At 44.4% G+C, this 14,994-nt stretch overlaps 1 protein-coding gene across 6 annotated transcripts in view; it reads right to left on the bottom strand.

Annotated features, from left to right (window-relative positions):
• The window catches only part of SLFN14 (schlafen family member 14), a 17,761-nt gene extending 5,197 nt beyond the window's left edge, over positions 1-12,564 (bottom strand). For 2 of the 6 annotated variants that reach the window (XM_006154422.3, XM_027774164.1), the window contains exons 1-4: positions 12,157-12,203; positions 7,033-8,134; positions 3,637-3,765; positions 1,776-2,487 (exon numbers count right to left, since the gene is read on the bottom strand). In XM_006154422.3, the coding sequence (XP_006154484.1) occupies positions 1,776-2,487; positions 3,637-3,765; positions 7,033-8,092 (1,901 nt within the window). In that variant the 5' untranslated portion in view covers positions 8,093-8,134; positions 12,157-12,203. Of the gene's footprint in view, positions 1-1,775; positions 2,488-3,636; positions 3,766-7,032; positions 8,135-11,170; positions 11,355-12,156; positions 12,204-12,425 lie in introns of those variants that run through there. The other 4 variants (XM_027774163.1, XM_027774162.1, XM_027774161.1 and 1 more) reach the window with 4 other exon arrangements.
• Positions 12,565-14,994: the final 2,430 nt, after the last annotated feature.

Below are 14,994 nucleotides of genomic sequence, written 5' to 3'. Positions count from 1 at the left end.
CAGGGGGGATGGCCATGCCGCAATGCCTTCTCCTCCATTCTCCTCTCGGGATCTTGGGCACGCACGCACACACGCCCGGCGTGAGTTTAAGCCACCGGGTCCGGGACTCAAACCGCGGTCGACTACGTGGAAGTCCAGTGACATAGCCGTTACGCTAACTGCTGGTCCCCGCGCCTGGCATGTTTTTTAAGCCACCAGATCTGGGACTCAAACCGTGGTTGACTATTTGGGAATCCAGCAACATAATCACTATACCATCTGCTGGTCCCCTTTATTATTAATTTTTAAAAATTTTGCCAGCAGGCATGTATATCTGGAGAGAGACAGAGAAACAGAAAAAGAAAGAGGAAGGGAAAGTGAGAAAGCATCCTCAATGGGAAATAATCATACCATAATCCCTTCTCCATTTCTCCTCCTTTCAGGATTTTGGGCATGCACACACATATACCTGGCATGTTTTTCAAGTCACTGGCCCAAGACTTGAACTGCACAGTCAGCCATGTGTGGCTCCAGCCACCTTAACCACCATACCACAGGCTGGCCCACTTCTAAAATTATTGATGCAGAACAAGTCAAATAAATTAAAGTATTTTGTAAATAAAATCAAATTGTATTTAGGCTCAAGTTCCTGCTAGGCACAAAATTTAACCAAAACAATCTTGTGAATTTAAAATATTGGGTGGTCAGAAAAGTTATGACTCATTCTTGCATGGAAAAACATAGGTGTATTAAGGGCCGCAGGTGGCATGATGGCAAAGGGGCTGGACTCCCACAGGGCCAACTGCGGTTCGAGTCCTAGACTTGGGGCTTGCTTTCTCACTTTCCCTTTCTCTCTAGCTCTGTCTCTCTCTGAATCAAAAAATTCTAAATTATAATTATAAATATTCTTTTAAAATATTATCTAACAAGCCAAACATTTAAAGCAAGATCAGCTTATTTCTACTTTCCTTTAATGTAATGCCGCAGATTATGGGAAAGATGTTTCTAGTTCTGTATATTTTAAGTTATGCATAGTTGGCTTATTTATAATGAGATGTTTAGGTTTGGGCATTTATAAATTACTCATTTGTAGGTTAACTACCTGATCATTGGAAAATATATTATAGTTTGGGTTCTTTCATTTAGGCAGCTAAGGCATTGGAATCTTAAACTAAAAACATAATTTTTTTTTTTTTGGAGAGGTTTTTGCTATAGGGCGCATGCGCTCGCCAGACAGACAGAGAGAGATAGAGAGACAGAAAGCGAGAAATCACCCCCCATGGGGGATGGTCACACCACAATCCCTTCTCCATTCTCCTCTCGGGATCTTGGGCACGCACGCATACGCGCCCAGTGTGAGTTTAGGTCACCGGGTCTGGGACTCAAACCCCAGTCAACTACATGGGATTCCAGCGACATAGCCATTACGCCAACTGCTGGTCCCATAAAAACATAAATTATTTTTGTAACACTGTTGAAAAGACTAAGTTTGTTTTGTTTTGTTTTGCTTTTTAGGTTTTGTCTTAGGGCGTGTGCACTTGCCAAAGAGAGAGAGAGCCATACAGAGGAAGAGAAAATGAGCTATCATCCCCCAGGGAGGATGGCTTCACTGCAATTCCTTCTCCACTTTCCTCTTGGGATTTGAGGCAGGCACACAATGGCATGAGTTTCAAGCCACCGGGTCTGGCACTTGAACTGTGGTCAGCCATGTGGGAGTCCATTGCCTTAACCACCACATGGCCTGTTGGCCCTCAGCTAAGTTTCATGTGCGTATGTGTGTAATTGGCAAAACTTACATCACAAAGTCCTTTAGGGAGTCACTTTCACAAACGTAGAGAATCTCTTTGGGTTTGCAGTGGAACAAGTCCTTAATTTTCTCCATGATCTTTATGGCTATGGCTGTCTTCCTGGTTCCTGGAAAGCAGTGGATGAATAATTCACGTGTCTCCTGAAGGCTCTCGGAAAGCAACTCACTCTGCTCTGCTATGAGCAAGTTGACAAATTCACAGCCCAGCTGGTCACTCAGGAGAGACCTGGAGCACAGCGAGAGGACCACCAGGGCCTGCAGCAAGCCTGCCATTTCATCCTCGTTAGCAAGTCTGTAGGACTGCGGGTAGTGCACAGGAATTTCGCCAGGTCTACACTGTGTGCTGGTCAGAATCAGCCTGGGAAGGACACACAGTCTCCCAGTGTAACCACCGACACTTTGCAATTTCTGCTTTAACTGACGAGCCGTGTTTCGGGCATATTCGGCGGCTCCAGTCCAGCTGGGGTCTAACAAGATGGTGTAGAGCACCAGGGGGCTGTTGAGTGCTATCAGGAGAGCATCGCACAGGACGCTCCGCTCCTCCCTTAGGCCGATGTCACCAGCCCAGCTTCTAGAAAGTAGCACAATCCCTTGAGAACAAGGATATATCTGTGTCTTCATTAATTCCTCCAGTCCTTTATGAGCTGAGAACAACTTCTTACAGAGGGATTCCGGTTTAAATTGTATCTCTTCCCGTGTCACTGAAAATTCAAATATAAATCACCAAAAATTACAAAAGCAGATAGTAAGGAGGAAAAGACTCTAGCCATCCTTTCCAAAAAAAAAAAAAAAGGGACCAGCAGTTAGCATAATGGCTATGTCACTGGACTCCCACATAGTCGACCATGGTTCAAGTCCGGACCCAGTGACTTAAACACGCCAGGCACATGTGCGTGCGTGCCCAAGATCCCGCGAGGACAATGGGATAGAAGGGATTGCAGCGTGGCCATCCCTCCCCGGGGAGGGGGGGGTTGTTTCTCACTTTCTGTCTCTCTGTCTCTCTCTGTCTGTCTGGCCAAAAAAAAACCCCCCCAAAAAAAAAAAAAAAAAAAGACTCTAGTCATGCAACTGTGGGTTTCCTTGCCTGCGAAGACAGCAACGCCTCTTCACAGCCCAGGGTGTTGTCATTTCTGACAGCTCTTGCGCAGGGAAAACCATCAGGGAGAGGCCCTCACTGAACGGCCTCCTACCACACTCTCTCCTCAACCCCAGATGGTCCGTACAGCCAGGAAGTCACGCCTTCCTATTAAGAGCTTTGGTTAACCTGATTTTTTTTTTTTTTTTTTTGAAACCAAGAACTTTCCTTTAGAACAGGAATTCTGAACCTTCAGCAATTTTGTACCCCCCATCCTCTCACCCAGGGAGCATTTGGCCATGTCTAGAGAATTTCTGATGGTCACAACTGGCCCATAGTGGGTAAAGGTCAGAAATGCTGCCAAGCATCCCACAATTCACAGGGCACCACCACCACCCCCCGTCCCCACAACAAAGACCAAAGGTCCATACTACAGTCCTGGACAGAGGAGCCTTGCTGTGGGAGCTCAGGCGAATCCACAGTTCCACCAGCACTGGAGAGCCCAAAGGCAATTCTCTACTAGAGACCTAAGGAGTGCCCAGCACTCTCCAGTTTGCACAGGAGCCATAGCAACTGGAAACCAAGAGCACATGGAAGCATAGTGGGGTCTTGTTGGGAAACAAGACTCAGACACGTACCTTATTTCAGGACCATGATGCCTGCTACAGCCTACGTCTGACCGCTAGGAGAAAGACTTGTACCAGGTGCTCCTACCAGTCCCTCCCAGCTCAATTTTAGAAAACAATAGTCCCCTCAGCTGAAATCGAGAGAATACCTGGAAACAAACGCCGTTGCAGAGCCCCCTTAAATTCCAAGACTTTAGTGGGATATACTGGGCTTGGTAGTACAGCCGAGGCCGGTGAAATCAGGAGAGAGCCGTAGTCTGTGGCCAAACTGGACCGCGCTAAACCAGCAACGTGAAAAGTTGTTTTGACAAAAAAATAAAAGCAGTAAGTTAAAGACACGTGAGTGCCTGGTGCCTGGGCCGGTGTCACACTTACTGAGCCTCAGTGGTGCATATCTGGAAGGAGAGTCTGGCTATCCCTGCAGGGCCTTGCGCATGCTGACTCTGTCTCATTTGGGGCAAGTCACTTCACCTCCCTCTGAGGGGATGATCCTGCAGATTCTTTCCAACTCTAACATTCTGATTCCAGGTCATTACTAAGAAAAGACTTCTAGTGGGCTTAGCAAAGACTGAGCACAGGGCACCAGGAGATGGTGTAATGGCTATGTCACTGAACTCCCATGTAGTCAACTGTGGTTCAAGTTCTGGACCTGATGGCTTAAAACTCACGCCACGGGGGACCAGTAGTTAGCATAATGGCTATGTCACTGGACTCCCACATAGTCGACCGCGGTTCGCGTCCCGGACCCAGTGGCTTAAAACTCACGCTGGGTGCGTGTGCGTGCGTGCCCAAGATCACAAGAGGAGAATGGAGGAGAAGGGATTGTGGCATGACCATCCCCCCTGGGGGGTGATTTCTCGCTTTCTGTCTCTCTGTCTCTCTCTGTCTGGCGAGCGCACACACCCTATAGTGAAAACCTCCCAAAAAAAAAAAAAAAAAAAAAAAAAACTCACGCCAGGCGTGTGTGTGTGCATGCCCAAAATCCCAAGAGGAGAATGGAGGAGAAGGGATTGTGGTGAGGCTATCCACCCTGGGGAGTGATTTCTCACTTTCTGTCTCTGTCTTTCTCTGTCTCTGGAAAATGCACACGCCCTATAGTAAAAATCTCTTAAAAAAAAAAAAAAAGATTGAGCACAGAATTTTTATTTATTTGTTTATTTATTTATTTATTTTTAGGGTATGTGCACTTGCCAGAGAAAGAGATATGAAAGATATCACTTTCCACGGGCATGGAGAGGCCACAGTCCATTCTCCACTTTCCTCTTGGGATTTCGGGCGTGCACGCACACACATCTAGTGTGATTTTCAAGCTGCCAGACTGGGTCCAGGGCTCAAACTGTGGCTGGCCATGTGGGAGTCCAGTGACTTAACCACCACACCACCTGCTGGCCCCTAAGCACAGAATTTTAAAAATATTGTTATAGTTGTTAAATTCCTACCCAAGAATAGATGGAATTGAAAGTGGCAAGGTCTCTAGTTTTGTGCATGTGTGACAGAGAGAGAGAGAGAGAGAGTGACTCAAACAAATTTAGGACAAGACAAAGAATGAGCCAGTAAATTTTATTAATCATTCAAGTCTTGATCCAGGCTTCTTTGATCAAATTTGGAACATACTAGCCATGAAGCAAAGCTGATAAGCCTAGTTCCACTTCTAGATTAATTAGGAGTCATCAAGGCTGATTCCTGCAGCCACTTTTGTATCATTTTATATTAACTCCTTTTTTTTTTTTTTTGGAGAGGTTTTTGCTATAGAGCACGTGCACTCACGAGACAGACAGAGAGAGACATAGAGACAGAAAGCGAGAAATCACCCCCCAGAGGGGATGGCCACGCCACAATCCCTTCTCCTCCATTCTCCTCTCGGGATCTTGGGCACGCACGCACACGCGCCTGGTGTGAGTTTTAAGCCACCAGGTCCGGGACGCGAACTGCGGTCGACTATGTGGGAGTCCAGCGACATAGCCATTACGCTAACTGCTGGTTCCCTCATTTTATATTAACTCTTAAAGTTACTGAAAAAGCTCTAATTTGTCAACAATGTTTTTCTCTAAAGTTTTCGCAGAGAATATCCTTTTAAGAGTGAGATTGTTACTATTTTGACTATCAATATCAGCCTGTAAAAATTTCTCAACAGTGGCTTAATAGGTAGTCTATTGGTTAAGAGACTGGACTTCCACATGACTGACCACAGTTCAAGTCCCAGATCTGGTAACTTGCTTTCTCACTTTTACTTTCTCTCTTTGGTCAAATAAAAATTTAACAAATAATTTTTTGGACAGAGTTTTGCTATAGGGCATGTGCACTTGCCAGAGAAAATGTGAGAAATCACCCTCCCCTCCCCCAGAGGGATGGCTATGCCACAATCCATGCTCTTCCATTCACCTCTTGGAATATTTTTAAAGAACTATTTCACTTAACTTTATTTGTTTATTTATTTATTTTAATTTGACCGGATAGAGACAGAGTGAGAGAGAAAAAAGAAAGAGAGAGAGGGAGAGAGAGATTGAGAAAGCAAGCCACCATACCAAGGACAAAAACAGCAGTCAGCCATGTGGGAGGCCAGTGCCACCCACCATGTCACCTGCTGGCCCGTCTCCTCTTGGAATTTTAGGTACACATGCACACACCCCTGGCGTGAATTTCAAGCCTCCGGGTCTGGGAATCGAACTGTAGTCAGTCATGCAGGAGTCCAGCACCTTAACCACTATGCCACCTGCTGGCCCCAAATAAATAATTCTTTTTAAAAAAGTTATTTTCAACAGGGGCCAGTAAGTGGTGTAATGGTTAAGACATTGGATTTCACATGGTCATCTTTGTGGTTCGAGTCCCAGACCCAGGGGCTTGAAAGTCATAGCAGGCACATGTGCATGTGTGCCCAAAATCCCGAGAGGAGGATGAAAGGGAAGAGACTGCAGTGTGGCCATCCCCTCCAGGAGGTGATTTCTCTCTTTGCCTCTGTGTCTTAAGTCAGCACACATCCCCTAGGACAAAAAAAAAAAAAAAAAAAAGTTTTTCAACAGATCTTTCATCCTATATGAAAGGGAACTTTCATTGATTCATGTCTGATGGCAAAAAATAGGCTAACATCCAAATATTTCTTGTCCTCAGAATCATTCATGTTCTGAGTATTTGGCACCAAAAATGTTAGAAAAAAGAATCCTATAATGAGAGAACCTTTGCAAGCAAAAATAGCTTTTATTTTTTTTTTTTAGATAGATAGATTTTTGCTATAGGGCATGTGTGCTCACCAGAGAGAGACAGAGAGCATAAAAGAGACAGAAAGCATAAAATCACTCCCGAGGGGCAATGGCCACACCACAATCCCTTCTCTTCCATCCTCTTAGGATCTTGGGCATGCACACACATGCACCCGGCGTGAGGTTTAAGCCACAAGGTCCAGGACTTGAACCACAGTGGACTATGTGGGAGTCCAGTGATGTAACCATTTTGCCATCTGCTGGTCCCAGCTTTCTATTTTTAAACTAAACTCTGACTCAATCCGCAAAGGATGGAGAAGGGGCTGGATGGCTTTGCTTCCCCATTACCTGACTGAATATCCAGCATGGTGACCACCCAGTGCTCAGCTGTCAGCCTCGTGACCATGTTGTCTCTCATGATCCAGGAATCCGGGGCCTCCGCGAACACCACACAGCAGAAGGGCTCCACTCGAACCACACAGACATAACCATACAGGACATCTTTTTGATACACATTCAAGATTTTGGTGGTGAAATTCACCTTCAGCTTCTCACGGCAGAAGTGGAAGGTGGGCAATTTTTCTATGCAGTTCTCTATTTCCTTTTTTAATAAGTCAGGGTTCACTTTTTCCCTCTTACACCCGAACACTTCTTTGCTCTTGTCATCCACCCCGATAATTAGGTATCCCCCTTGAGTGTTGGCAAATGCAGAAACATAATGAGGCAGCATTTCCTTAATCCGAGGGACAATTTTTTTGGTGGTGAACCTTTTAAACTCAACATGCGTTGACTCCGTAAAGTTGAGTTTCTCTTTGTACATAAGTTTGTCTTTTTTAAAAAATTCAGAGGCAGACATCTTTATATCTTCCTCTTCCTGGGTGTAACTGCGGAGTCCTTGCTGAGGCAGCAGCAGCTCCTCCACCGGCCGTCTTCTGTGGGCTCCAGCCTCCTTCTCTCTGAGAAGCTCTAGGGCACCAGAGGCGCTCAGGTTGATGGCAGACGTCACATCTCTCCCATACAAATTGGAACGCAAGCTGCAGATCCTCAGCGGGAGGCTGAAAAGATCTGGGCTCCATGGCTTCACAAAAATCAGGAGAGTGTGGCCCTGCTGCATGCAGTCCAGATACCTCTGTGAACCTGAAGGAAGAAGCTTTTGAAAAGAAGTTTCCAAATCCTGCCCCAGCCCGTGGCATCGGTAGCTGTAGGTTTTATCCTCTAGCTCTGCTTTGATCACACCCCCTCCAGAGTTTAACAGCGCGCATACAGCCTGGATGATTTTCAAATTCTCAGCTCTTTTCAGACACCCATTGGGCATCTTCTTCCTGTTCTCTTCTCCGAAAGTCACTTTGCCCACTTCAACTATGATCTCGGGATAGGGCATTTCTTCATCGTTCTTGGGACCCTCCATCCGAGCAGCCCCTCAGTGATCCACAATAACAGAACTGGGTTCCTGTAAATATTCAGAACAGCATTGTTTTTATATTAACAAGAATTCCAGCGAGTTCAATATTTTCCTCAAAGTTATCAGTTATTGGGGATACATTTTTAACATTGGAAATAATCTTTGTTATTGTTGCTTTCTAACAACTTTGCCAAATATCTTTAGCCTTTCCAGAAGAATAGGTATAAATGAAAGAGAATGCTTAACATTTTGCCTTAATGGAAGAATTATATTTTTGAAATTTTCAGCCATTTTTCATTTAAAATCAGGAAGTGCAAACATTGAGCTCAGATATAAAAGGCATGGGTTGGCACAAGGGCCAAAGTCAGTCATTTGAGAATGTGAAAAAATACTAGGTTGTCTGGAAAGTCATGAATATTTTCCTATGTTTTTATTTTCTTTTTAAAAAAAGTCATTATTTATTTATTTATTCATTTATTTACTTATTTTTAGTTTGACCAGAAAGAGACGGGGGCGGTGGAGAGAGAAAGCAAGCTGCCAGTTCCTGTACTTGAACCGCAATTGGCCATGTGAGAGTCCAGTGCCCTAACCAACACGCCACTTGCCAGCCCCCCTATGTGTTTCTATGCAAAAATGCGGCATGACTTTCCTAACAACCCAATAGAAGTCAGAAGATGCTCCTATTCATGAGTCAATGGGGAAGGAATGGCTGGTAGCAGAGAACTAAAGGAATGTAGATTTGGAGTACAGGTACTGTAGAAGATCTTGCTATAAAAACAAACACAAAATTTTATATTTAAAAGTTTGCTCGCTTATTTATTTCTGAGAGAGAGAGGGGCACACCCAAAAAGATCGTCATACCACAACCCACCCCTAGCCTCAGTTGTCCAGGATTGGGAGCACATACATGCCCAGTGTGAAGAGGGGGACCCTGGGATATGGACCGAGGACCTGCTTAGCTGGGTGTGAGTTCAGTATCACAAAGTTGCATTGCCACTATGCCACTGCAGCTGGTCCAAATTTGGCATTTTCAGATGCTATTTTAGGGGGCTGGCAGTGGTGTGGTAGTTAAGGCACTGGACTCCCACATGGTCAACCACAGTTCGAGTCCAGGACTGGTGGCTTGAAACTCACACTGGGCATGCATGCTTGTGTGCCCAAAATCCCAGGAGGAGGCTAGAGAAGATCGCAGTGTGGCCATCCTCCTGGGGGGCGGGGGGTGATTTCTCACTTTCCCTCTCACTGTCTCTCTGTCTGCTCAGTGAGCACACATTCCCTATGGCAAAAACATTTAAAAAAAAAATGAGGGCCAGCAGTGGCGTGGTGGTTGAGGCACTGGACTCCCACATGGCAGACTGTGGTTCAAGTCCCACACCTAGCAGCTTGACTTGCTTTCCCACTTTCCTTTTCTGTCTCTCTCTGGTCAAATTAAAAAGTCATAACAACAAGTGACCAGCAGGTGGCACAGTGGTTACATTGTTATACTCCCACATAGGCTGACCACAGTTTGCGTCCCAAACCTGGTGGCTTAAAACTCATGCCAGGAGGCCAGCAGGTGGTATGATGGTTAAAGGCGCTGGACTCCCACATGGCCGACCATAGTTCAAGTCCTGGACCTAGTGGCTTGCTTCATCACTTTCCCTCCTTCTCTCTGATCACATTGGAAGATAATAATAACAAATAAAGTTAAAATGAAAATAATTCTTTAGGTACCAGCAGTTGGCGTAATTGCTATGTTACTGGGCTTCCATGTAGTCGACCGTGGTTTGAATCTCGAACCTGGTAGCTTAAACTCATACCGGGCATGTGTGCATACGTGCCCAAGATCCCGAGAGGAGAATGGAGGAGAAGGGGTTGGGGTGTGGCCATCCCCCCCCTGGAGGGGTTGATTTCTTGCTTTCTGTCTCTATGTCTCTCTCTGTCTTTCTGGTGAGTGCATGCACTCTGTAGCAAAAACCTCTCCAAAAAAAGAAAATATTTCTAAAATAAACCCAAAAAACAAAAAAAAACCCTCATGCCAGGTGTACATGCATGGGTGCCCAAGATCCACAGAAGAGAATAGAAGAGAGGGGACTATAGCATGGCCACCTGTCCTTGGGGGTGATTTCTCATTTTCTGTCTCTCTTTGTCTCTCTGGTGAGTGCATGCACCCTAAAGCAAAAATCCCTCTTGCAATAATAATAATAAGAAGAACAAGAAAAATAACAACAAATAAAATTAAATAAACAAATTTTTTTTAAAAAGCTATTTTATACATTTTTAAAAGCTTTCCCTGGGGCCAAGAGGTGGTGTAATGGATAGGGTACTGGACTTTCACATGGCCAACCATGGTTTGAGTCCCAGAGCTGGAGGCTTGCTTTTTCACTTTCCCTCTTTCTCTCTCTGTGTCTCTCTGGAAATATGAAAATAATAATAATAAATTTAAATAAAATAATTCCTTTTTTAAAAAAGCTTTCCCCTATTTCTAAAAGAATATCAAAAGCAAAAGTCTTTTCAGCTCTTCACACATTCTCTAAAAAAATTTTATTGAGAGGTTTTTGCTATAGAGTGCAGTGCATGCGCTCGCCAGAAAGACAGAGAGAGAGAGACAGAAAGTGAGAAATCACCTCCCAGGGGGGATGGTCACGCCGCAATCCCTTCTCCTCCATTCTCCTCTTGGGATCTTGGGCATGCACGCACACGCACCCGGCATGCGTTCAAGCCACCGGGTCCAGGACTCAAACAGCGGTCAACTACATGGGAGTCCAGCGACATAGCCATTATGCCAACTGCTGGTCCCACATTCTCTAAAATTTTAAAAGTACATTTCTTCTTATGTTGTGTGATGTGGGAGCAGGAGTTCTCTTTCTCTCCTAGTAGATCAACCCTATGTTGTGGGAATGCTGAGTCTTGGGTGAAAACAATGAACTTTTGGAGCATGGTCATTAAACTAACCTTTCCTCCTTTTGCTTCATAAGCACTTAGTTTGAAATTAGAGCTCTGAAGCAAATTTTTCAGAAAGGACTCCCTTACCTTTGGTTAATTGCAAAACAAAATATTTACTAACTCAAACCAAAATTCTTTCTTTAGGAGAAGAGTGCTCACCTCTCTGAGTGGTCTTTGTGAAGCAGGGCCTTGTGGATGTTGCTTACACTCACTAGGAGGCAAAAAGCTCACGTCCAGTAAGACATGTACCCTCCTCCGGCATCACTCTGCTCCTGGGTGTCTTCTCACTCTTCAGGCCACCCAGGATCAACCTGAGGAGTCATTTCTAGTACAAGAGCCTCTCCTGCAGGTATATGTAAGTGTAGTAGTTTATGTCCTTAGGGAAATTCCCCATAGCATTCTATTCCAATCACAGAAGTGTTAGAAGGTACTTTAAAGATCTTCAAGTCCAATCATCTATCTGATTCTTAAATCCTGTTCTATCCTATCTCCAACTCCCAACAAACCCAGAGACCAGTAACACACTCTCTCTCAAAGTAGTCCTTTCTCTATTCTGACAGCTGCAATTTGTCTCTCTGTAAGTTCCACCGATGGGATCCACAGAACAAATCCAACTGATTTTGTGTGTGTGTGTGTGTGTGTGTGTGGGTGGGTGGTTTTTTTTTTTTTAGGATTTTTTACTTCATGAGAAAAAGAGAGACACCCCCGGCAATGTCTCAATACCACAGTCCGCCTCAGCCTCAGCCAGCCCCAGGTCACTGGCACATACACAGGTGTGCCCGGCGTACTCAGGGAGCTCTCCAGACACAGACCGGCAACCCTCCCCCATGGTTCTGGCTTAGAGCATCACAGTTTAATGCTGCACACCACCTGGCCCCTCTAACTGATCTGGACTGGCAGACCCTATGGTCTCCCGACTCCCAAGTCTCATTGATATTACTTGGATGCTGATAGCCATGATAAATTCAAAGTTTCCTGAGATTTCAACCTTCTATCCCTTTTACACTTGCCAGAACTTCTCATTCATTTTCTTTTATAAGTTTCTCTCAAGCTATTGTTTTATAAAATCCTCAGATTAAAAAAAAAAAAAAAGCTGTACCTAAAATGAGATAGATGAGATTAAAAAAAATTTTTTTTTTTTTTACCTGATGCCCTTGTGTGTCCTCTTGCTGCTTCAGTTCCACGTCTGGCTGTCTCATTGATATTACTTGGATGCTGATAGCCATGATAAATTCAAAGTTTCCTGAGATTTCAACCTTCTATCCCTTTTACACTTGCCAGAACTTCTCATTCATTTTCTTTTATAAGTTTCTCTCAAGCTATTGTTTTATAAAATCCTCAGATTAAAAAAAAAAAAAAAGCTGTACCTAAAATGAGATAGATGAGATTAAAAAAATTTTTTTTTTTTTTTTACCTCATGCCCTTGTGTGTCCTCTTGCTGCTTCAGTTCCACGTCTGGCTTTGGTCTGAATGTTTGCCTGTTGTCATGGCCCCTGCTGCCCTCTGATATCAGCCTGGGAGGAGCAGGAACTTTGCCAGACTCCCCCGGTCTTCACAACATTGACCCACTGAGGAAGGCTGATAAAGACTCAAGAAGGGCCTGTGACAGGGCAGTTTAACAGGCCAGGGCTGACCTCAGGGAGTGAATGAGGTGGTAATGGGAAAACACAGGGTTTGCGAGTGAGCAGCCAGAATTAAACGCCACCGCTTCTAAGGGAATGAACATAAATCCACGTGTACAAGCACCTTCTACCCTGGTTAATTTTGTTTGCAAAGCTCTACGCTCATTTTAACTTAAGTTATCCTGCATGGAGTCGTTATGAACAGTATTAACCTATTTCATCCCTTTCAAACGACTTGTTCTATCCTATGTACATTTATTCCTTTTCCTCCTCTTGTTAGACACAAGAACCAGCTTAGAAAAATGCTTATAGATGGGGAGCTGGCTTTCCCAGGGTGTGAGGATTATAGGCAATTTCCCATTTATCTTTTTTGTCTTCACTTTCTTTCTTTTCTTCTTCTTTTTAAAAAAATTTTCAGTTAACTTTATTCATTTATTTATTTCAATTTGACCAGAGAGGGAGAGAGAGAGAGAGAAAGTGAGAAAGCAAGCCGCCAGTTCCGGGACTTGAACCGTAGTCAGCCATGTGGGAATCCAGCGCCCTTAATCACCACACCACCTGCTGGCTCCTTTCTTTTCTTCTTTGTCAACTATTCTGTGTATATATATATATATATATATTTTAATAGAGGGAGATTTTTTGCGATAGGGTGCACGTGCTTGCCAGAGAGACAGAAAGACAAAAAGCAAGAAATCAACCCCCAGGGGAAATGGCCATGCCACAATATCTTCTCCTCCATTTTCCTCTCGGGATTTTGGGCATGCATATACACATGCCTGGTGTGTGTTTCAAGTTGCTGTATCCGGGACTTGAACCATGGGCAACTTCGTGGGAGTTCAGCAATGTAATTATTATGCCATCTGCTGGTCCTTGTTTTGTGTTTATTTAAATGGCTTACAGTGAGCATGAATTGTTTTTATAATTTAAAATTTTATAATTTAAAAACAATTAAGTAGGGAGCCTCTAGAACTCCTGGAGAGAGCTGGTCCTGCTGATACCTTGATTTGAGTGAAGCTGATTCTGAATTGTTAGCGAATTGTTTGTGGTAACTTGTTATGGCCAGCCACTGGCAATTAATACACTTCTCTTTCTAAATCAACCCAGCAAACATTTCTACTTCAATTTGTTTATGAGAAAGTGGCTTTCTTAAATAGGTCTCTGGCCATCCCTGTTTTGTTTTTAAAAGTTTAGCTACCAGGCACATGAGATGCTGGAAACAGAGAGAGACAGAAAGGGAAAGTGAAAAATCTCCCCCCCTCCAAGGAGGATGGCCACACCATAATCCTTTCTCTTCCAGTCTCCAGAGATTTGGGGCATGCTCATACACTCACCCAGTGAGTTTTTTAAGCTGCCAAGACCAGGACTCAAACTGCATAGCTGGCTGTGTGGAATCCAGCCGCCTTAACCACCAGACCATCTGCTGATCCCCAGGCATCTCTGCTCTATTCTGTTAGCTTCTGCTGCCCCTACACTAAGTTCTGCTATATGGGCATTACTAAGCCTTGTACATACTTGACTGAATGGAGTTCTCGGGACAGGAGGCAGAGGGGATATGATGATGCATAATTAGCATGGCAACATAAGCTCCACAGGTTGGCTTTGACTTCAGTTTTAGTCCTTTGTCACTCATGTCACTTTTGAGTTCAGTCTCACTGAGGGGACTGCAGCATGGCCATCCTTCTCGGGTGTACTTTCCCCCTTCCCCTCTCTCTACATCTACCTTCCTTGTCAGTCTCAGTTTCACACTGCAACCCCTTTGATACTGTTTATTTTTAAAAGGATAAAATGATCACCTTTTTTTTTTTGTTTTTTGAGAGGTTTTTGCTATAGGGTGCATGCGCTCGCCAGAAAGACAGAGAGACAGAAAGTAAGAAATTACCCTCCTACCCCCCGGAGGGATGGCCACGCTGCAACCCCTTCTCCTCCATTCTCCTCTCGGGATCTTGGGCACGCACGCACACTACCGGCGTGAGTTTAAGCCACCAGGTCTGGGACTTGAAACCATGGTCGACTACGTGGGAGTCCAGTGACATAGCCATTACACCAACTGATGTTTGTGTACCATTTATTTTTCAAGAATTATTTATTTAATTTTATGTGTTATTATTATGTTTTAATTTGACCATAGAGAAAAAAAAAGGAAAGTGAGAAAGTAAGCTACCAGGATCAGGACTCAAACCATGGTCAGCCATGTGGGAGTCCAGCATCTTAAGCACCATGCCTCCTGACAGCTATGTGACCACCATTTATTGAAAATGTACTTACTAGGTGCAAGGAACCATGCTGGGAGCTCTACCCACTACATGGAAACTTGAGATTATGAGGTGAGTAAGTGGAAGAGTGGGTCCCTTTCTCTCTCCC

The sequence above is a fragment of the Tupaia chinensis genome, unplaced genomic scaffold (assembly GCF_000334495.1).
Source record: "Tupaia chinensis unplaced genomic scaffold, TupChi_1.0 Scaffold000407_4, whole genome shotgun sequence".
Classification (NCBI taxonomy): Eukaryota; Metazoa; Chordata; class Mammalia; order Scandentia; family Tupaiidae; genus Tupaia; species Tupaia belangeri.
This window is presented reverse-complemented; position numbering and strand designations above follow the sequence as displayed.